General features: G+C 24.5%; 1 protein-coding gene across 2 annotated transcripts in view; it reads right to left on the bottom strand.

Moving 5' to 3' along the window:
* LOC129962384 (voltage-dependent calcium channel subunit alpha-2/delta-3-like) overlaps positions 1-24,735 on the bottom strand; it is a 452,772-nt gene that overhangs the window by 24,889 nt on the left and 403,148 nt on the right. The window contains exons 5-24 of one of the 2 annotated variants that reach the window (XM_056076138.1): positions 24,425-24,623; positions 24,048-24,179; positions 20,500-20,563; positions 19,694-19,844; positions 19,399-19,473; positions 18,337-18,426; positions 16,264-16,377; positions 15,434-15,512; positions 13,390-13,439; positions 13,220-13,303; positions 10,890-10,919; positions 9,584-9,634; positions 8,891-8,971; positions 7,185-7,259; positions 6,583-6,663; positions 4,179-4,202; positions 4,024-4,095; positions 3,809-3,870; positions 3,142-3,221; positions 375-420 (exon numbers count right to left, since the gene is read on the bottom strand). In XM_056076138.1, the coding sequence (XP_055932113.1) occupies positions 375-420; positions 3,142-3,221; positions 3,809-3,870; positions 4,024-4,095; positions 4,179-4,202; positions 6,583-6,663; positions 7,185-7,259; positions 8,891-8,971; positions 9,584-9,634; positions 10,890-10,919; positions 13,220-13,303; positions 13,390-13,439; positions 15,434-15,512; positions 16,264-16,377; positions 18,337-18,426; positions 19,399-19,473; positions 19,694-19,844; positions 20,500-20,563; positions 24,048-24,179; positions 24,425-24,623 (1,640 nt within the window). Of the gene's footprint in view, positions 1-374; positions 421-3,141; positions 3,222-3,808; positions 3,871-4,023; positions 4,096-4,178; positions 4,203-6,582; positions 6,664-7,184; positions 7,260-8,890; positions 8,972-9,583; positions 9,635-10,889; positions 10,920-11,589; positions 11,755-13,219; positions 13,304-13,389; positions 13,440-15,433; positions 15,513-16,263; positions 16,378-18,336; positions 18,427-19,398; positions 19,474-19,693; positions 19,845-20,499; positions 20,564-24,047; positions 24,180-24,424; positions 24,624-24,735 lie in introns of both variants that reach the window. The other variant, XM_056076137.1, reaches the window with a different exon arrangement.

Genomic DNA, 24,735 nt, shown 5'->3' with positions numbered 1-24,735 from the left:
TTATGGGTTCAAATTCTAAGATGTTCTTTTTAAAACTCCATATTAAACTACTTTAAATTATTGTGATGATTTTCAAAATCTGGCATGGCTTTATAGGCATCAATTTAGTTGATAACAAATTTATTCTTTTAGTTTCTGAAAGATTCCACCAGAATGTTCTGTTATGTAAGTAAAAAGAAAAAACCCTATAAAATAGCATATATTTTATGATTATTCAAGAATCTTCGTAAGTGTTCATTATATTTATCAATAAACGTATGAGTTTTAAATGATATTCTTTTCTAATTCTCATGTGACAGTTGTGATATTTAAGCATATATAAATAAAAATTTAACAATGCAAAAGATAATTTTATTTCATTATAAAAATCTTACCAATTAGGGTGAACTCTCCAGTTTTCTCCCCGAAAATATTCTAACCCTATAATAAAAGTGTGAAAATTTATATAGCAAAGTAAAAAGCACTAGTAATAAGAAGTTATGCAAAATCCCTTTTCCTAAAAAATTTGATAATTATTTTTACCATGAATAACCATAACCTTAAGTATACAAGAAAAACTTATATTTTAAGAAATCAAACAAATTTCAAGGGAAACATTTTAGTTGCTTAGTTTCAGAATCAACTGAAGCTTTCAACTTTGGAACTAATGGCTAAAAAAGTTTCTTTAGAATTATAAAAATACATATTTAAAAAAAACAATATTGCAATATAACCTGCTATAAATTTAAGTGTGTGTGAATTTTTAAAACATATTTAGAAAAAATAAAGATTAAACTTTATATAAATGAGCAACTTTCCTCAATTTGAAATAAATGTATAAATATATAAAAATATTCTAATCAGAAAAAGAAAAAAAAAAAAAAAAAAAAAAGTTAAGGAAAATGCTGCGAGAAAAGATACTTTCATTAATTAAAATTTCTCATGGTCATTTCCCAGAATCTTAAATAAAGTGAAGCATATAAACAATAAAATTTAAAAAGAAAAGAAAAGAAAAAGGAATAAACAATCATAATACATGAATAAAAATAATAACATGATCTTAAATGCAAATGAAATAAATTACTAAAGTGTAATGGATAAAAAGTTGATAGAAAATTGCATCTACTTAATATTAATCAGGCAAGATTGATGTTATAAAGTCAATTGAAACAGGAAACATAAAAAAGGAAGTTAATTGATGCCTTTATCTATATTTTGAAAACTAAACAGCTGAATATAACATTTTTTTAAATTGGACTTTTTAAGTTCCTATTTTTTTAAATTATATAATAAGATGATGATTATATAATTCAATTCAATTATTTTAAGCTAAAAAGCATTTTGTTTTCAAATAGAGCTGACCAAATATGTTGTGAAATAGCATGGTTATCAACCAAATGGAAGTATGATGTGTTTCCAATTCTGATACAAATAACCTTACATGCATGAATTACAGTTTTATATTCTTTTATAAAGAATAAGTTTATTATTTACATACATTTACCTTTAGCTATTTTATAGATCCACATTGTTTTGTCACATCTTTTAAGCAATTCACATATTTTTAACACAAGCTACTAACACGTGCATTTCAAATATAATGATACAGTAAAATTTTAGTTTGCTCATACTTGCTTATTCGCATCCGACATGGAAGCACATTATAATTCAAATATGCTGATTATATTATTTTATCTGACATTTATTTCATTGCTTGCACATCTAAGACAGTTCTTGAGAATCAAAAATAAATGTTTTTTAACTGACATATTTAAAAATAATATTAATGTTAAATTATTCATTTTAAAACATAAAAAGTTCAAAATTTCTATCTATCTTGCAGTTTGAAATTTCTAATTTGAACAAAGTAAATGCAGGAAATAATGTTTTTATGGCAGTATATGAATAAGATTCAATGTATAAGCTGTATTTAGAGTCATAATATCTAAGAAATAATTTTTAAGTGTCAATGAGAAAAAAAATTTAAGTTAGAAAAGTAACTTTTAAATTCAACAATATATTTAATTTCAGTTGCTGTTTACCATTCATTTCCTTATACGTCATATAATAGAAGAAATTAATTTTATTTTTCTACATTTGAGTACTGAAAAATATAATAACTGGACCTATTTTATAATAATAGGATTGATATAGAAAGCTTATGACAAAAAAAAAAAAACAGCAATTCTTAATCTACATATCTGTTTATTACATATGCTCATAAAAGTTCTGAACAAAATAGCATTAAGAAAAATAATCAAAATGCAGAAATAATGAAAACAGATATACAGCAAGAAAATAAATAATACACTTTATAAGCTGTTATATTTTTACACTATGTTAAAAATACACAATTTTCGATGATATTTTAAACTTATTTTAATACATTATTCATTAAAAATTAAAAGAATTGAAGTATATAATTTATATTCATGATGAAGAAAAATTTTGCTTATTTTGAATTATATATATTTTCCTGGTCAGAAATCAATCAATCTAGCATCTTTTACATTTTCCTTGTTTATTCTGTAAGCAGATATCAATAACAAGCAGGAACATTAATGTTATTCATTCTTTGCTTTGAATTTCAATCCTAATTTCTATAAATATTTTATGGTTTAATTTGTTTCGAGACAATCTACTGAAAGTTACCTGAATATTTTTTTCTCCAGAAATGTTATATTTGAATTTTTTATTGCTCTGTTGTTCTATATTTTCACTGAGATGGATGATATTAAGATTTTTATTAGTCATAACTTATAATAATTTAGGGGTATTATATTTATACATAATAATGCCGATGACTACAATAACAACAAAAAATGATGCAACGTGCTATATCAAATACAGTATGAGATGGCAAGGAAGTATCTAATAGACAAATTCATGAAATTCTGGAATAAAGAGAAAATTCAAATTGCTTTTGTAAGAGTATGATAATTCAAACACCAATTTAAGATGATTCAGTGAAAAATGCAGAATTTCAAGAATCCACAATACCAGAATGGGATTTTTAGAGAGGTTTTCTTGCATATCAAATATATAATACTCATTTCCTTTTCAATAAATATTTGAAATGTTATTGAATATACTAAAGTTTAGTTAAATAAATAGAAAGAATTTGTGCAATAAAAGTGAATAAAAATGGAAAATTCAACTTACAATCTTCTTCTCGCCTTTTTACTTCAATTTGGCCTATGACACGGTAATGGCCATAAGGTTCAGGCAGAGCTACAGCCAAGCTATTAAGAAATTTATGATAATAAAAAAGCTATTAAATATTAATCCTTTTTTTAACATAACAATAATTATTTGGTTTAAGTGAAATTATACTAATTAGTTTAAAAATATTAAAAAAAAAAGAAAGATATCACATTTTTTTACAACATATAAAAAAACTCTCATCTTATAAAAAAACCCATTACAATAACATATATATATAAACTTATTTCATTCATAAAATAAATAAAAAGACTTCATTAAAGAAGTAATATTTTATCTGTTAATGATGAATAGATTTCATAAAAACATGATATAAGCTTATATTAATAATTTGCTAATGCTTGCTTTAAATGTTACTGTATTTGGAGGCTAAAATATCAAATTGAAACTAATATTATAATACAATAGCATTTTTGTATTTAAAGAAGCACCCTTCAATACAGTGGTTTTCTTTTCTAAATATGAATAATGGCAAAGGAAGAAATTATTTATAATATATAATCATAAAATATTTAAGTCATTATTCAGTTTCAAAATACAATTAGTAAAAGCAAATTATTATGCAATAAAAATATTTCAATTAATTAAGAAAGTAAAGCACACTTACGAAAATGGTGTACCATTGACGGGGCCATAATAATATGAATTATTTCTGGTTACTATCCTTTTCTAAAAATATAATTAGCAGTATTAAGCAAAAAGAATAATGACGCATTGCAGTTGAATAAAAATAAATGAACTAAGTAGAAAAAGATTTAAAAAAACCAAAAATAGAATTAAATTTTTGATTAAAAATAAAGTACCATTAAAAAAATCACTTACAAATCCATCAGTCGGTATCTTCACAGACATTTTCCCCCATCCAATTTTTCCATCTATCATATTTTTTCTAATCTATTAAAATTATTAAATAATATTAACACAATAATATTTTATGTAGAAATATTCAAAATAATGATATTTAAAATGTTACTTACTGTTAATAAAGCTTCATTAAATTCCTAAGATGCATAAAAAAAGAAAAAGGAAATGTATTCACATATATTATATACATATAGAAGATGCTTTCTAAAAATTAGAAGTAAGAAACAAAATACTTATCACAAAAATCTTTTTTTCCCTCTCAAAAAGTAAATTTAAAAAAATGCAAATATATATCATTGTTTAAGGGGAAAAAAAAACCCCCCACTAAGTAAGCATAAGTACATAGTTTTGATTGGAAAGTTAAACCTTTCTTTTTTTTTTCCCCGATGATTTAAATTGGCAAACTTATTGACAGGCATTTGTTACTACATTAAAGCTTTTCATAACATATTTAATGCATTATGTATCATAATGAAACAATGCTAAGTAAAATTAGCTCATCATAATTACAAAAGGAGACAGAAAATTAATGCCATATGATATCCAAGTTAACTTAATTCTTCTGTGTGAAAAATCATACATTCAAAATACTGTATGTATAAATGATTTTACTGTAATTATCTTTTCAATTCTCTTCATTATTTTTAATATTTATAAAAAGTATTTTTTAAAAAAATTGCAATAATAATAATAATAATAATAAAAAAAACTTATGCATTATTTGTCTGATAAATTGAAAAATTTTTAAGCATTTATTTACTTATATATATATATAATATGTATATATATATACATACATTATAATATATATATATATATATATATATATATATATACACATACATTATAATATATATTATATTTATATATATATATATATATATATATATATATTGATTAAGTACTTTGGCTAATGTTGCTTAATATCTTCCTGGATTTAAAGATATTATTACTCATAACTGGCAATTTCCAAATAACGATTATTTTTAAAATTTGAATTTAAAATGAAAAATATTTTTGTACAAGAAATTATCCAAACAACCTGTCACAAAATATAAAAGATAATTGCTAAAAAGTTAGCTCATAATTGATTAATTTTTTTCAAATATTTATTCAAACTACATCACTACATAAAATGATATTTGCAGTACAGAATGAATTCTAAACCTTTAGTGATCTAGTAATATATATCTCTATACATTCGGAATACCATCTATATCATTTAACTGTCAAATAATTAAATGATATCATTAATAATAATTACATGAAATTATTTAATTACCAAATAATTAAATAATTTATCCATAATCTTTGTGTAATACCTGACCTATTTAAAATAATAAATCAATATTATTAATAAATTCTATTTATTAAATTAATTTTTTTTTACATAATGCAAATCAATTGTATTTATCTTTATACGGAATGGATGAATTCATATAGGTAACATAAAAAAAGTTTGTGAAATACATTGCTTTGTTCTTGATATTTCACAAACTAAAGTCTTTAAAATTCAATTTTTTTTTAAAAATTCAGTTGAACAAAATGATATTTGTTTAAAAAAGTATATTTTTATGTTTTGAAAGCAAAGGAGTAGTCTTTATGTCATTACATAAATTGAATACATTGTGCCAAAACCAATATTTTCCAAAATTTGAATTAATTTCTATTGATAACAAAGATGAGAGTGTGTTCATGTCTTTGTGTTTACGTTGGAGCTTTACAGATCCGACAATTTGACACATATATACTTTAGAGTGGAAATGTGCCTCCCAGAAAGATTTTTTTTTAAGATGTTTAATTAATTAAAAATTAAGTAGCATTTTTTTGGGGTAGTGGTTCTGAAATATCACCAAAAAATATTCCAGAACAAAAATTATTTTTACATCATTTTAAAGTTTAAAAATGATCTTTTAAATGAAACTAATTTAATTGCTGTGAAACTCTTTAATCTAGATTTTATTAACTTTTAAAGATATTTTTCCAATATATCTTATAACAAAATTTTCCTTATTATGAATGAAATCATACTCTTTTCAATGCTTTATTAGCTATTTAATTGTTAAAATTAAATATTAAAAAATTGTTTTATTCTTTGTTGAAAGTTAAAGTAGAAAAAAAAATACGCTTAAAATCTCTATGATTCATATCTTTATTATGAGTAAATAGGTTTCAATATAAGACATGGTTTTTAAAAATGTTTAAGTTTTGTTGAGCATACAATAAAGTTTTATCAAACAATGGTCAAAAATTTTTTAAAGAATAAATCTAAAGAATCAAAATTTTAAAGTACATACTTTTATAAAACTTCTGCTCTTCACTTTGATATTAATTCGATGTATAAATTTATAGAAGAAAAAATTAATAAAATCCCAAAAAACCATTAAGAAAAGTTACATAAAAATGCTTAATTGAAAGTTTTAGGAATTTCTGATCTTAATTAACCAACGTCTTATCAAAGGAGTTTAGTTAATAATCAAAATTATATAGAATATCATAAAACTTTGAGACACTTACGTACAAACCAGTATCTGCATCAACCAATTCAACTTCAGTTAAATCCACATTTCGATATCCAGGTTTCAAAAGATCATGAAACTATAAAAAAAGAAATGAACCAAGTTGAAGCATTTTGCAGTGGTAAAGAAAAATAATTTCAATAATAATTACAAAAATTATAAGCAAATTTTTAAAGAAATGACATAATATTAGAAAATAATAGTGCAAATAACAAATAAACTTTAAAAAACAAAATTCAAGGGGGGAAATGACAAATTCCCTTTTCTTTCATGTTTCCATTTGAAATTCAACAGACATTATAATATATATCAATGCAGCATATAGTATTATATAAAAATATAATTTATATTTTTACAGTGAACATTTTACACAAAATTTAAATTGCACATTAGAGTTTTATTTTTTTTTAAATCAAATGTACAAAATGCAATGAGGGTTTGAAAAAGGAATAAAATTGTTATTGGAACTATTAAATTTGCAGGAAATAAAAGTTATTCTAGTAAGAAGTATTAAAATACAGATTAATACAATTAGAGTTAATCATATTTAAAATGAAATGGAAGAATGTCAATGAAAGCATTCACTATAATTTCACTTACTAATGGTCGGAGTTCAGGATGATAAAGAACGTGGCCATTGTTCGTTATGGCAAAAGAATATGCATTCACACCAATCTATGAAAAACAAATTTTAAAAAGAATAAACTTATAGGAAATATAACTTCAAATATAATTAAATTACTACATTTTAAAATCTAAATTTTGAAAAATAGATAAATTTTTTAACTTGAAAATTTTAATGATTGTGAACATACATACATACTATTACAAATCTCTAATACTGCTTCGCTGTGCAATTAGTCTCATAGTAAGGAAGAGAGCTTTACAAATATTTTAATGGATGCCATGTCAATGACCTCCGGCTTTGGTAATAAAAATTAAAGTTATCGCGAATATAGGAATTTTATCAATAACTTTATTAAGTGTTAGGAACTGGGATCCTTCTAGATATTTTTAATATCCTGTCATGAAGTCTTTTTAAGCAAGTGGAGCCACTAGAATGAATTCTTTCTTAGGAATGCTGATCATAGAGCAAGTCTTCTGAATGCTTTTGTACAGTGCTGTTATTTAATTAGTAAATTACTGTCTACATGTGTGCTGATGATTCCTATAAGTGTTGCTTTTGTGTATATTTTGAGTGTACTTTGCATTTCCTTCTGGAGTAGAGTGTCATCTGTTATTACACCTGCAGGGCTTCTCACAATAGACTCACCGGCTAATTTCTCTAACAATACTATGAATGGATATAACTAGAAGATTACAAATTGAAAATCATTCATTTTTAAGAAATTAAAATGTAAACACAGGTAATTATAATTAAAAATTAAACTTATTCAAGCAATTTAAAATATCACTATTACTTTACTAAGATGATAAGTATAACTGAAAACCACACATTAATTTGACAAAAAATAATCAATTCCTATTTATATTTTAGAAACAAATGGTGCTAACATATGTGATACCAACACAGTATAATTAAAATTTATCCAAAATTTCACTCTACTTTGCACATTTATGCATATACAAACCATTATAATTTTTCTTATAACTCAAAATCTACATAATTTTATAAAAGCATTAAGTTCTGATTCATAGATAACTATTTCCAGTTTAATTAGATCTTTTTAACAGACAGAAAATATATAATTCTAATACACATTCTATTTTAGCACATACTTGTCTACTATTGTATTTGTAAATGAGTAAAGGCACAGCTCTATTTGTGAAATAATTCATAGAATTTACTAAGTTAATATAAAAACTTTTTAAAATGCATCTCTAAATTTGCAAGATTTTAAAAAATAAAAATAAAATACATGGTCATTGCAAGTGATATATTTTTATGGTGGTCGTATAAACAAATAATGCACTGCATTTTGCAAATTATATTATATTAATATAATTTAAAATCAATTTTTGGGCTTATATTTCTACAACTTCTAGACTTATTTACATTGTATAAATAAGTGATAATTAAGTATAAAAATTTATGCAATATAGGATTTATTGCCTCATTTTTAAACTAATGTTGAATTCCAACTTAAAAAAAAATTAAATACTAAAAATTTCTTTCCAAGAAATATTTCTAATGTGTCATATTAGAAATTTCAAAATTAATATTAATTTGAAAATAAAATTAACAATTACATTACAAGATTATACTATATAAAGTATATAAATTAACTAATTTCTAGCTTATAACAAAAATAAAAATGTATAAATAACTTATTCTCAAAACATACCTTGTAAGCTCTAGTTAATTTGGTAATTTCTCTTATAGGAACATCAGTACCAGCTACACCTAATAAATTGGCAGATTTTGGCTATAAAAAAACAAATAAAAAATCATGTGACAGGGAAATATTATATAATACTTTGACAAAACAATTGTATATTTTAGTGGAAAAACATTAATTCTGCAGACAAAAAAATAAAATAAAATAATGAATGCACATCACATATCTAAAATTATTATTCTAAAGGATAACAGAACATAAATTGCAATGCTTTTAAGTTTTTCTTAAGGTAGAATATATTACAAATTTTTATCATTAGAAGGTATCTATTAGCAATTTATTAAAATTTAAGCAGCACTGTCATCATTAATTTTATAAAAATGTCTTTATCAATTACAAAGTAATATTAAAATGTTTGACACAATGTTAGTTATAATATTCCTTTCCTCCTGTTAAGGAATTTATGGTTTATCAAGAAAAATTGTATTCCAAGTCAAGAGATTGCTGGCTTTACAAGCCATCATTAAACAAACAAACAAAAAAATCGTACAATACTAAAAACTCTTGGAAAAAATTGCAACATACTGCTTTATAAAAATTTCAATTAAACAGGAACCAAGACAATTTACACAAGAAATACAATAAAAAAAAAACAAAAGAGCTGTTGAAGACATAAGGATTTAATTAAAATTTACATACATTTCTTTTGTCAAAAACTGGGGTAGCAACAGTTGTCATCAGCTGCAATGGCTAAAATGAAAATATGAAATATAATTATCAAAATTTTAATTCAAAACAAACCTTTATGTTGTCTTTGCCAAAAACCAAGCAATCGATTAAATTTACACTTACTACTGTTTAAGAAAAGTCAATTACTTTTTCCTTTTTTAATCCAATCAGAAAACATTTACCTAATATTTAATGACAAATTTAAAATATTCAATACAAATGACAAATATTCATTGATGATGGTATTAAAGTTCTCACCTTATATTTCCACAATCTCTTTTTTTTTAATATATGGAAAAGGGAAAAAGGAAATGCATTGGTAAATCAGAAGATATAAATGTAGTTTAAAAAAATTTTCTGTCTTGTTTCTGTGGTTAGTTAGAGTCCTAAATTTTTCTGTTACATTGGATTAACTTTTTCTTAAGGATTACTCCTTTTTTAGTCCATTTAGATTAAAAGGGAACCCAAGAAGCAACAGCCAGTAATTTTAGAAATGCTGAAATGGCTTTTGATGTCTATAACACAATTGCATTATTTGTTATTCTTTGCATATTGAAGTTAAAATGATATGTGCATCTATGGTAAAATTCCTTGTCTATGGTTACATTCCAAATATTAAATAGTGTCGAACAATCTAAGGGTTATTCATTAATTATCACATAAAACTTGTTTTTTAGGTCAGTTTAATTAATGGTCTATATTTACATCTCTCATCAAATTAACTTTTTAAAAAATCTGTAATTACTCATTTTTTGTATTAATCTCTATCTCCCCCAGTGGTATTGGAAAAAATAACACAAATAGAATTTGTGGCATGTTTATCTTTTATGCAAGATAACAAACATAAATTAAATATAGGAATTAATAGCAAGTGACAAATATGTCTAATACTATGGAGAACACAGAAATCGCACATTTTTATGAAAACATCATTAGAATGTGAAAGGTTTGCAATATTAGATAAAAATGAAGTTCATTTAGTTAAAAAAAATGCAGCCTTTTTTTATTTTGATAATTTATTAAACTTATAGAGCAGCATCATAGCAATAAATTTAATTAAAATCGATACAAAATTTTTATTGATCGTTTAATGCAAAATAGTTATACAAGAAAAGCATTTCTTTTAAGCACATGGCAGATTAATCTTATCAGATATGCACAAATTATTTTCTTAACAATTTTATCAATTATAATTATATACATAAAAATTAAACAAGATGTATATAGAAATGATCAATTGTAAAATATTAAATTATGTTAGTAGCAATAAACTGACCTGTTGTTTTTTATATCTACTGCGAGGTATCTATAAATCCATGAATGAAACAAATGATGACAGATAAAAAGGAAAAAGATGCAATTCCAAATATGCAGCATGCAAAGAAATACAATTACAAAACACTGAAAAATGTATAAAAAAATTAGTTTGAACATTCATTTTAAATGAAATGAATCAAATGTTACACGGGGGAGGGTGGGGTATTCATTCATATATTTCACAATGGGCATACGAATTAAATATTTTTATTAAAACATCTCAAGAATATGTAAGAGGCAAGCCAGTAAAATAGAGATGATGGCTGATGGTCTATTTTAGATTCTAAAGTATTTAATTATTTTTTGAAGTAATGAATGTTTGAATAAAGATATAACACATCAGGTTAAACAAAATTTTGTTTATTTTCATGTATCATATTAAAATTTAAAAAAATTCTATAAAAGATAAATACATAGAGAATAAATCAATTCAACTTTCATCCCCCTTAATAAAACATAGATATCTTAAATTAACATTTTTAAAAATTATATTCATGTACTGATTGAGTGGCTATCAGTCCACTGAAACTGTTTCACTGCAAATATTTAGTAGACTGGATTATTATTATTAAAAAAAATGGGTATTGTTATATATACAATCGAGCAAGGAAGGAGAAAATAAATCATAACATAAAAACTCAACAAAATAATGAACAAACCCTGACTTCTTGTTCTTCCAATATAGGTTCAATTGTACCTTCTGGATCATCAACATCATCATCTTCCTGAGCATAAAGCCACATATGCCGTCGCATCATATTTAATCTGCGACGGATATACTGAAATTCTCTATCTTCCCATTCAGTTAGAGTCAAATCAGTTGCCTGAATTTTATTTAATGAATTTTGAAATAAACAAACTGATAAAATAAACAAACTAAAAACAATAAACAAATAAAAGTTATAAATATAACTGAACGGTCATTTTCATTTCAAACAAAATTCATAAAAATAGTCTTCAAACTTTAAAAAAAAACAAAAAAAAAAAAAAAAAAGCAAATATTTCAAAAGTTTTTTTACAAAATCTAATTTTGTAAATTATTGAAGTAAATAACGAAATTTTTATCATTTAAAATTTAAATGAGTACATGAATCTGTTTTATAAAATGATTCATTTATTTAATAAGCACTAAGAGTCTGAAAAGAAGGTAACTTAAAATTGCAAGAATTCATAATAGTTTTTGCAATCCCTGCAATTTCTCCATCTGTTTACATTTTTTCTCATAACAGAAACTTAAAAGATACCACAAATATCAATAAATGTATCACTTATGTAAATAAAACTCCCACAATTACAGTAGAGTGTCAAATATGAAGTGAATTATATTAAATTTATTTTTCTTAGCTTCCTTCAAGTAAGCCACAGTAAATTACTAAACAATACCAAACTTATAAGTATGATAAACTGATAAGTAAATGACAAAATACATTGAAACAAGTAAATCTGATGACTTTTAAGATTTAATGATATATTCTAAGTTTTATATACATATATAAGATGAGATTATTTAGAAATCATCATATAAAGACAAAAATTATCAATTTATCAAGTCTTTTTATAATCAATGCATGCCCAAAAATGTTTTGTAATCAAAATATTTCTTGATATTTATGCTTACATGAAATTAAAAACAAACATTAATACACGATACAACCTCTTTTAACTAAAAAGAAACTGAGAATTGAACTATAAACATCACATTTTAGTAAACACTCTTCATAAAATAAAGATTTTAGAAACTAAAATAATTGTAACTGAGAAATTCTTGAAATCTTCTGGAAAACTAATTATGTCTTAAATTTCTTTTTAATTAAAAGGGCATTTATAACACAAAGAAAGAAATGGAAATACAAAAAAAAAATAATTAAAAATTTTGCAATAAAGTAATTAAATTAATCCTGATTTAAATAAAATGCTTTTTAGCAAAGATTAATATATGGAAAATTTTATAACCAAAGATGTTACTAATTTTCCTAATATATCATGTAAAAAATAATATTCTAGGCCATTAGAGTAACATTTTTAAGGGAGCAAAATAACATATTGCGTCATATCCATTATATTAAAGTTTGTTGGATATTTCTTATAAATTTAATAGAAAGATATTGAAAGGCAATTTCCTCAACTTTAGAATGAACCACTTTTCATAACGAAAGGTAAAAAGTCATTCAATATTCTAATTTAAACTTCAAAATTTTATTTTTTTCATTTTGAAGAAAGAAAATTAATTTTTATTTAGTTCATAAAAATTATTAATATTTAAAGATTCTAAAAGCAAAAAACACTCACAGGAACATCAGCATATACAGATGTCCAAATATAAGGATGAGCTCCTGACAGAACAAGAGGTCGACTCATTACTGGGACATATTTCTGAATTAGAAAAATATATTCATATTACTTCTGCATAATAAGATAAAATATATTAAGACATTTGTAATTTTTCAAAAGTTACTTACGAGTACTTTGTCTCGAACTTCTGATAATGTAGCCATATGAGTATAGTAACCTTTATAAAGCATAAATAGAAATATTTTCATTAACATAAATAGAATTGACATAAATAATAACTACATAACACAAAAAGAATTTAGAAGAAAAGGGCATAAAAGAATGAATGATAAATTTAAATGTTATTATAGCTAGCAAGGTAAATGAAAAAAAACATTAAAATAGAAACTACTTTCTAAACTTTTGAATGATGGAACAGAAATGATCAATTTATTGCAATCAATTAATTTGTAACTAACAATTACAATACAATTTGAAAAAAAAAAGAAGCTTTATTTGTTTGAAGATACTGACTATGATAAAGTGGCAATGAATGTGATGTTCTTTTCCTTTAAAAATACTTAGCAACAATAATTTTCAATATTTCATTATATTCATAATTGAAGATACCACTTTCCTAAGCACAGAAAGATTTACAGTTACTGATAAAAATTTTAGTCAAGCTAATTTCAAATACTTCAAAGCACGAAATTCTGCGTAAACTGTACGCTTTTATCCTACTAAAATAAACATAAAAATGATTGAAATTGAATTAGCCTAAGCAAGAGGACATGTAGCTAAAACAGAATAATTTTTTTTCCTACTCTTTTTTTAAATTGAGAAGTTTTTCATGCTTTGTTAAAATAAGTCTCTTTATATTTGGAAATAGCAATTCAATAAGTGAGCCAGTTATAGCAATATTATTAAAATCCCTATTGAAAAAAATTGTTTTGAATTTCAAGATATGAAGGCAGTTTAAATAAGAATAAAAGTCAACTTAATTAAAAAAAAAAGGCTAATTAAATTCACATATTGCAATCATTTTCTCAATTTGAACATATATTTACCAACAATAAAATATGATGTGACACCGGTGCAAGGGAAATATACTGTATTGGACACATCAACAGCTCTTTTTGCACATCTTTACAGACGATGATGTTCAAAATATTCTGCGCGCATATCGCGTCATGTTTGTGTGCGCCGTGGAATGATGTGAAGCAGTTGTTTAACTCGTATTTAAACGGCTTCAACTCATATTTATTTTTATTCAAATGTCATATGTACCATTTAATCCTCATTCCATCCGTGTGTAGGAATTTCAGGAACACTGGTCTGTAAATATGTGGACAGGCATACTCGCGGATCGCTTGCTTGGACCATATCTATTGCCTGAACAACTCTCGAGACATTTCTACTTCATATTTCTCAGTGACGCATTACTCTATTTTCTAGATGATATACACTCAGCGGCAATACAAGGGTTTCAGTTCCTACACGATGGAACCCCAGTGCATTTCTGTGCTCCTATATGTGATTGGCTCGATATGGAATACCCGGCCGCTGGATCGGACATGGGGGACCGGTTCTGCGACTGCCATGATTGCTAGATTTCACACCATTGGATTTTTCCTTATGGAGTCATCTCGAGGAATTGGCATATCAAGACATAATGACTACACAAATGGACTTACTTGCTCATCTGCATGCTTCTTGTACTTCAGTGAGCAGTGAATTGCTGCGACGTGCAAAACGTTTCCATTCCACGACGCGCTCAAGCCTGCCTCAATATGCACTGTGAACACTTTTAATATCTGCCTTTGTAGTCTGCAAATAGTGCTGATGATGTGTCAAATAAACTGTTTTTCTTTGTACCAGATGCGAAATCATACTTTGTTTTCATATTTTTCTGGGAACTATGTGTCTCACAAGTACACTTGTTTGGGCATTTTTTGTGTACTTCCAACGAGGAAGCTGGACGTGCAAAGTTTGGGCGGTATTTATGGAACACCCTGTACAGGGTACATAAATATTGAGGGCAAGAAAGAAATTCTAATATACTTTGTTTAGCAACTACAAAGAAAGTTTAAACTGTTGTAACACAATAAGAATATATTCATAATAAATAAAAATTTAATGGACTTTCTTAGAATGAAATTTCTTACTATTAAACAAATAATAAAATAACATTTGCAATTCAAATATATTTTTTACAAGTTTTTTAAATAATACCTTTATTTGCACATGCCATCCAATTCACTTCATGGGATTCTGTGACTTCTTTCCCAATAAGATATGTAAAAACACGCACCTGGAAGAAAATGTCTTCAAATTAATTTGACTTATTTACAAAATATTACTAATAAACTGTAAATAATGCAATTTTTTTAATTTCAGAAAAATAATACATTTTATACAATCTACTGTAATGCACATATTTCACAACCGAATTTCTGAAAATATACACAACCATTTGATAACGAACAAAGAGCATGTGGTATTATTTAGTTATCTTTGCAACAAAAATTTAACAAATAAAATATGATTCAAAGATTTATACAAATTTAGGATGATCTTTGAAAATTTCAGAATTAAGAAATGGAAAATTAACCCTCACACTGGAATTGAAGAGGTTGAGTACCCATAAGTTAATTGCTAAATTTAAGGTTAATATTATATGATTGAATCAATTGACTGCTAAGACCAAAATCTTTGTCTTGACAATTAAAATTCAAATCCAACAATAAGTTAAAAATTGTTTTAGAAATTATTATTGCTTTCACATTTTAATAAATATGCACCATGTTGCATAATTTATTCCATATATTATGCATATTATTATATGTTATATGATATTTTTTTATGTTAGTGAACAACAAAACAACATTGAACACTTCTATGATTATGAAACTCACAAAGCTAATGAATCAGATAAGTTAAATGATCTAATAGAAGTAGAAATTTTTAAATTCAAAGAAAAAAATATATTTTACTGATATCTTCTGAAAAAAATAAACAGTAAATAAATAAGGGTCTTTTAAGAAATGAAATTTCCAACAAACCGGTATGTTTGGATAGTTATATCTTCTAAATATATCTTCAAACGTATTCGGTGCTCCATCAGTAATGATCATAATTGCTTGATTACACTGTGTTCCTAGTCCTGATCTGTTGTACTGAAATTTAAGTAAAATCAAAGAAGACTTTTTAGAAAACAATTTTCATGTTTTAGAAAATTATGGAGAGTAATTCAGATAATCATACAGAGAAGAATACAGTTTAAAAAAATTATCATCATATATATATATATATATATAAAATATACATGTTACAGTAATGCAATAAGTAGAGATTATGTGCAGTTAATTGATTACGTACAAGTATCAGTAAATATACATAATTACTGGATTATCACATTTACCAAAACATATATATTATTTTCTATTTATCTATCAAAACTAATCTATGTAAACAATGACAGATTTTCAATTAGGCAGGATAATTTTGAATTTTAAAGGATTATTTAAGGACAAGTATCTAGGATATTGAGCTTTGGAGATAACAATCGTATAGCAAGTGTACATTCCCTTGCCCTCTATTTAATATACCACTGGGGGTACTTTGTATGCAAGTTGGTTAAAAAGAGGCTATTAGTCTTACTGTCAAATAAATTAATCTGTAAAAAATATAAATTCTATGAATTATAAAAATATTAGAATATCATTAACACTTACAATTATGAATGGACATATTTCTATGTATTTTAATAAATATTATATACAGTTTTAATAAATATTATGCATATGTTTAAATAATATTGTATACAAACATAAATGTAGCGTAATCATGAGCTATAATAAATAAATAAAAAATATACATTGCCACAAAGTTCCTGAATTAAAAAAAATTTACCCAAAATAAAACATTAACATGTTAATTCATTAAAAAATATATAGAAATTGAAATTAAATTTACCAATTTATGAAAAGAAGAGTTGCATAATGTACACTGACTAAAGTAACAAAATTCCTAAATCTGCAACTGTAAGAATGGTGGTGTGACTATATCTAAGAATTACAATCCAATATAATAAATAACATAAAAATATTTACTTAATGGCTAAATTTCACAAATATTATAATTTACACATGCAATATCAAATACTAAATTAATAAGCTGTTCGATAATGACACAACAGCAGATGGCAAGCTATAAAAGGAAAGCAGTTATAAATAAACTAGGAGCATTCAGGTATTTATAGTGCGTAGTTACAAATATTATATTTCTTTGAGAATAATTCCACATCAAGAAGCAAAATTTCTGACTGAAAACGAGTAAAATATTTTTTTTTCTCCTCATTTTAAACATAGGATGAAAATTTGAATATACACATATATATTTTAAATTTTCCATACTTTTATCCATAATTTCAAGTAACTGAATGCAAGTATCTCTTTTAGCCTTTAAGAATGAGCAATAGCTCATTTTATAAATTTTTTTCTTATTCCCCCCCCCTATTATTATGGTATTACTACAAAATTAATAAATCCTCCAATCATCAAATTTAACTACAAACACCAGAGGTAGGCTTCAGCTTGAGGACTGGAATCTGAAGAGTTCAAAGTCCAGCATAGATCTCTATTTATGCAAGACAATTACAGAATCAAATATCCTGTGAAATTTAAGATAAAGTTTCTTTGCCATCAAATCATTATTTAAAAATAAAAGGCACATTTTAAAACAGTCCTTTTGTAGCTTTGAAATTGGATTTTAACAAAATAAAACAAATTTAAACTATACCAAATCAATAACTCTTTGAGGGAGCAAATTGGAAAATTTTTTACTAAAAATTAATTTAAATTTTTTTAAATGTATTGAAATATAATTACTGAAAAAACCCCCAATAAATAAAGATATTTAATTCTGAACAAATTTGATAGCCATGAAATTATTGCAATTATAAACTATTAAAATAAAGCTATTTGCATTTATAAACTATTGAAAATATAAAACAAAGAAATTAAACACCATATAAATGACAATTTATTGATAGAAATATTCAAAATAAAATTGTTACAAACAATATTCACAAAATAACTTAAATGAATTTAAACTGAGCAAAAAGATTTACTAACTTTTTGCAGCACTTCAAAAGCAGTTATAAGGCTTAATGTAAAATTTGCAATGTTGGCTGTTTCGAGTTTTTTCATATGCCTAATGAATTCCTGCACAAAGGAAACATCAATTAATGCACATATAATTATAAAATATTTATAGGTTTATATCCTAATTAAAATTATCAAATAACATTACATTATTATATTCATTATCTATATCGTTATCAAAGACAAAAAATTAAATGAATTAAAATTTAAAGAAATTAAAAAAAAGCGAATAAAAAAATGAATTAGTACTTTTTAATAGAGACAATCAATCATTAGATTTGAATCAGCATTATGGCCTTTGAGATGTGTGTATTTTCAAAATTTATTGCATAAAAACTCTTACATACAAGAAATTTTAAAAGTATCTTTTACATTTCAACCATCCAATTAAATTGTATTCTGTGTATATATATATATATATATATATATATATATATATATATATATATATATATATATACTAGAAATAGCTAATTAAAAATTGTAGATAGTAGTGAAAATTTGTATAGCTACATAAATTCCTCAAGAATTAGACATTTTTGGTTCGTAACTTGAGTTTTCTGAGCAAATCTTTATAGATAAAATTTTCACTGTGGATAATAACACTAATTATAAAAATAAACAAACATGAAATTTTTTAAAAAAAAATTTTGTTTGAAAATGTAGCAGACAAAATAATAATTTTTGAAGGTACATGCAAAATAATCTTTGGTTATTTCTGAATATTCATTTAACCTCTTGTTATATATTTTTTAAAATATTGTTAAGAATGCGATAAATTTCAGCATCAGTAAATCGTTTTGTTACAATTTTTAAAAAACAGGTTCAAGATCTGTTTATTATATGATGTTGTAGTTTTCATTTTGGGAGAAACGTTTATTCATGTTATATCTTTTTAATTTTACGAGTATGCATTCAATTGACTCCAATTACTAAAAAATTATAAACTAAAAATAATAATTAAATTACGAGATTAACTAAAGCTAATATTAGATACTGATTAATTATTTAATCATTATTATAATAACTTACCCTGATATTCTCATCATTGGCTTGAACTAGGGAATTTTCAAAACAAGGAACGACAGGTGTAACTTCATCGGAAAACTAAAGTGAATAATTAAAAGAAAAAATATTATTGTAAACATAATAAAAAATATCACACATATTAAAAATACTAAATCTTAAGTATTAACATGCAAAACCATAAGACAACCCATAAATACACTATATAAAGTTTATTTAAATGGCATATTAGTTAATCCTAAAAAAAAAAAAAATTACACAATAACATTTCTTTTTTTTTACTTAAAAAAAAGACACCTACACTGAGAATTGTAACAAAATCATCTTCTGTTAGTGTGGCCAGAATGTCAGTAACCACATTTCTAGCTATTTCTTTTCTAATACCAGTCATAGATCCACTAGAATCCACAAGAATGACAATATCTTTTGCAGAAGCAGCTGCCTTAACATACCTACAAAAATTAATAAAGTACTATTTAATCTTTAAGCAGAAAAATATACACATATGTACCAATATCAATATATACCCATGTTACTCACTTTTCTAGCAATTGTAAACAAGTATAATAAATGAATATGAAGCAGAAAAATCACACACACATACTCAAAATGTTATTTAAATTGTAATTTGATTTACTATTGTATAAACTATCCATTAACATTAGTAATCAAAATTACTGCTTATTTATTGTTTCTTCATGAACATGAATACACATGCAACTTATCTCTCAATACTAATTTGTGTTAGTATTAAGCCATAACGAAAATTATTTGCAAATTAAAAGATATATTTAGTATTTCATATTATTTGAATGTTTAAATATGATATTTCTATGCAACAAAATATGTATTTCAGTATTTTAATGCATGAGAGATATATTAATACAAATTTTTTAAATTGCATTTCACCTTAGACAACATGCACATTTACAAGTTGACATTTCTATTTTATATCTCATGTTAATGAAACTAAAAATTCAATATAATAGAAATTCTAAACACCATTCTTTAATGTTTATTAGATATGCTATCAAAATAAATTTGTTTGAAATTCAAACAATTAAATAAAAATCATAACAGCAAAATACAAAAGTAAAACATATTTACCATGAACGTGTTCGACAATCATATAAATCTGGATGTTGTTTACCTTCTTTTGTCCAAGAGGTAGCTGCAAAAATAAAGTTAAATTAAAATTATTCATACATTTTTCTGCAGTTTTTCAACCAGAGACTATTAAAAACATCAGCTAATTACAAATTCACACAATATTGATTAATTTTTGTAGAATATTTTTAATTCCAGGAATCATGTATGACATTAGGGAATGGTTAGAATTACTTGAAGTAGTGCACAATTAATTCAGCAAAGGCATAAAGCAATAATAGGCATAAAACATAAAGGCATAAGCATTGTAATAATTGAAATTTCCCAGTCTGATTACTTTACATTTAGAAAATGTAAATAACTGTAGAAAATATGTTAGAGAATTATAAAAGTCATGACATCTCCGAGGGGAAAAAAACCAAAACACAGTAAAGTAGCCAAAATTTACTTTCATACAAAGCTGCAATATATCCTATACTGAATGATGGTATTTATGCTATAATGAAACTTGTCTATCATAATTCTGTAATAGTTTCCATATTAAGGAATTTGCATATTAATAATGATAATTGAATATTTCCCACCTCTGCGTAGAAAGTTGCAACCATTTTTTAAAAAAATGTTTCAATGAAATTTTTTTCAAACTTTGAAGCTTCAAAGATTAAAAAAACATAAGACAACAATATATTATTTAAAAGATTCCTGCATTTTCTTTTTGGTGTAAGAAGATATTTTTTTTTTTGGAAAATACAATCAGATGTTTTAATAATTGACTATGTAAAATTATATTCAGATATTATCTTAATTCATCATGTTTACACAATTTAGAACAACTTCTTAGCTTTAAAAAAGCAAATCTTAACTGATAACATTGAAGAATGATTATTTTCCCGAACCTCAGTTAAAAAAAGGATTACTATTGGTAATGTTAAAACATCCCATTAAATGATATAAACAGTACTTGTGTATTAACTGCATGATAGTAATTAAGTTTAAAAAAAAGTCTAAGATGTCAAGTCTGTCCATTGTGATGTTGACCAATGATATGCCTTAAGTTTGCAATGCCATACAGTTAAATCCAAAGTTCGTCAATGACATGCAGTTAATATAGAAGTACTTATAAAACAATCTATGCTAAAAGTAAAGATGGATGTATGTTTGGAATTCTAGAGGTAAGACCATTTGACCTACAGCTACTAAATTTGGCACATGTATATGTAGGAAATCGGAAAGGTGCACCTTGGTGCTATTTTTTTGAAATTTAAATTAATTACAAAATAAACTGGATTTTGGCATTTTTCCGCTATAACTTCAGAAAATATTATTGTACAAAAATGAATTTTGTATCATTTTAAAACACAACAAATTGCTTTTTTATTGATATAAGTTTAATAATTGTAGGAATTTTTGCTGAATTTTGACACTTTCTACAAATATTTTTTTGCCTAATTTCTAACAATAGATTGCATTGTTCCCTGAAGCTCAAACCATTTCTATAATTTTATCAACTATCCGATAGCATGATATATATATATATTTTTGCTGTTGACAAGTAAAGAACTAGGTCTCTGTTTAATATCTGTGTACTAAGTGTATGAGATGTATAGAAAAATGAAGTAAATACATTATTGCAAACTTTTAGAAATTAGATGAACCAAATATTTAAGTTTTTAAAAGTATCCTGACAACATGGGATTGATCTTCATTAGAAAACATCATATACACAATAAACAGAGAACATTTAAGAGACAAAAATAATAAGTAAAATTGATGATTTGGTAGAACCATGGACATAAAGTTTATCTATATGATTTAAAGAAAATTAAAGAGAATCAATATTTCCAATGAACTAGCTGGTTGTCAAAGGCTAATTGTTTTAAATACAAAGTAAGCTACACTCTATTATGATTAAAACTGATCAATTCATGAAGCTTTGAATACTATGAATTTCATTCATAGTATTCAAATTATGAATTTTATAAAAAAAAAAATGATTTTAGACAATTCCATCAATTATTTGAAAGAAGATATCAATTATTTGAAGAAGAATCAATGCCCATAATTTTCCCAACTCTGACCGGCCTAAAATTATAAAAATGCTGGTTGTTCTAAAATTGCAATTTTCAAAACTTAATAATTCAGTCAGATTTGATTACAGAGGATAGAAATATTTAATATTTTATATTTATTTATTTAAAAGCTGAAATGGCAACAATATTTTACAGAAGATGATTCCTTAAAACCAAAGGATTGTATAAAATTTGAACTTTTTTGAAGTATATTTATTGATTAAAACAAAATAAAATATTGCTATTTATGTAATTTAAATTCTTTTGAAAGTAAACCTAAAAATTGAATATTATAATGAATCATATATATTTTTTATTGGATAATTCTTTGACATTGCATAAATTATGAAAATTATTCTGTAATGCAAATAAGATTTCAATGTAGAACAATTCTGTTTTCCATATTCATATTTATAAAAAAAAAATTGCTTGGTTCAGCAAAAAAAATGTCTTTATAATAAATGAAGTTTAATCACTTCCACTTTGATTTAAAGTTCAAATTTTATGAGAGATGACAAGAATTATTCTGCTCAAGTACATAATACAAAGAGCGGAACTGCTTAGAGATTCTATGATAGTATGAGTTATGTGAATAAAAAAATTTGAAGCTTAAAACTATTTTTCTGAAGAGTCTATTAAGAGACAAATTTACATACAATATTTAATTGAAAATTTTAGCAAGCATTAATCCTAGCACTTCAGCTCGTCATTAATCAGCAGCTAGTAATAAACAGTCAACCAAAAGCTAATTTTACTTTTATTTTCATAACAAAATGGTTAACATTTAATCTTAAAAACCTGAAATATAATTACTAAAATATATATATAAAAAAAATAATAATAATAATCTTAAATTATCCTTTTAGTAGCATTGATTATATATATATTTAATAAATTCAATTACTCATATATAAGTAAACACAGGAAACACATATTTATGTAATATTATATATAAAATATACATTAGATCCATTCTGTGGTATAGACACTGGACAGGATATTAATGCTCGGATACCTTCTTAGGGGCAGCATTACATTTTTCTACTGCATTCAATTACATTTTAAAAACATTCTCAGAGGGTCATTAATGCTCAAAAGCTTAAAAGTTGAACTGACTCTCCAGGGCACTTAATTAATATATTAATGTTACTTTAAATATGAAATATTTTAAAGGAGCAAAATAAATAACTAAATAATATCACGTCACAGGTACCATTTACACTTACTAACTCAATAATAATACTCTAAGTGAAAAAAAAGAAAAAAAAAAGCAATAATATTAATTATTTTCCCTATTTCATTGGACCCATTAAATAATTAAAAGAATAAAATTAATCTTATTTTATTGATTTCAAATTTTTAAAGTATTATTGCTAAATCATAGAAAATGCCCCAATATACACTTTATAACATCAGAAATGTTTGTTTTTTATTTTTCAAAAAAATTAAAGCTTTTATTTAATCTTATTTTGAACTTACCAGGAAACGTTCTTAAAAATCCAGTGCTGCTACCAAAATATTGCCAGTTTAGGGATGGATCAACAGCAAGATTATTTATAAAAATTAAAGTCAGGTACTCTGACCATTTTATGGAATTCTGTACTTTAGGATCTGGAAAAAAAAGTTATATTTCAATAAATGGAAAAAATGATGATTAAAGGATAATTTATTGGGAAATTTTCAATTATACAATACAAACAAATCTGAAATACAATAAAGATACATTAGATCTTTAATACACCTGATTAATTTAATAAATGGATTTAATTATGAAATTATCTAATAGTTGAAGTGTACAAGATGTTTTGAAAACAGAGAATAATATGTTTTATAAAGCAGAATATGAAATTGTATACCTTGATCATAAACAGTTAAGGGCACATGAATTGAACTACGATTGAAATTCACAGGAGCATTAGCAAAATTCCGATGAGGTCTTAGCTCTAGTTCCCTGACATGTTTTCGAGGTTTGAATTCTGGAACAACATCATTGCTTTCAACTTTATTATCATCTTCATCTTTGGGTGGATCATCTCGTGCAAGATAATATTCAAACTGAAAGGAGAAGTTAATATGATAATTCAATCTAATATTGTAAGATAATATTGGTTATTTGATTTAAGCAGAAGAGGAAATGAGTAAAATATTAAAATATGAAGTATGTTAT

The sequence above is a fragment of the Argiope bruennichi genome, chromosome 2 (assembly GCF_947563725.1).
Source record: "Argiope bruennichi chromosome 2, qqArgBrue1.1, whole genome shotgun sequence".
Classification (NCBI taxonomy): Eukaryota; Metazoa; Arthropoda; class Arachnida; order Araneae; family Araneidae; genus Argiope; species Argiope bruennichi.
This window is presented reverse-complemented; position numbering and strand designations above follow the sequence as displayed.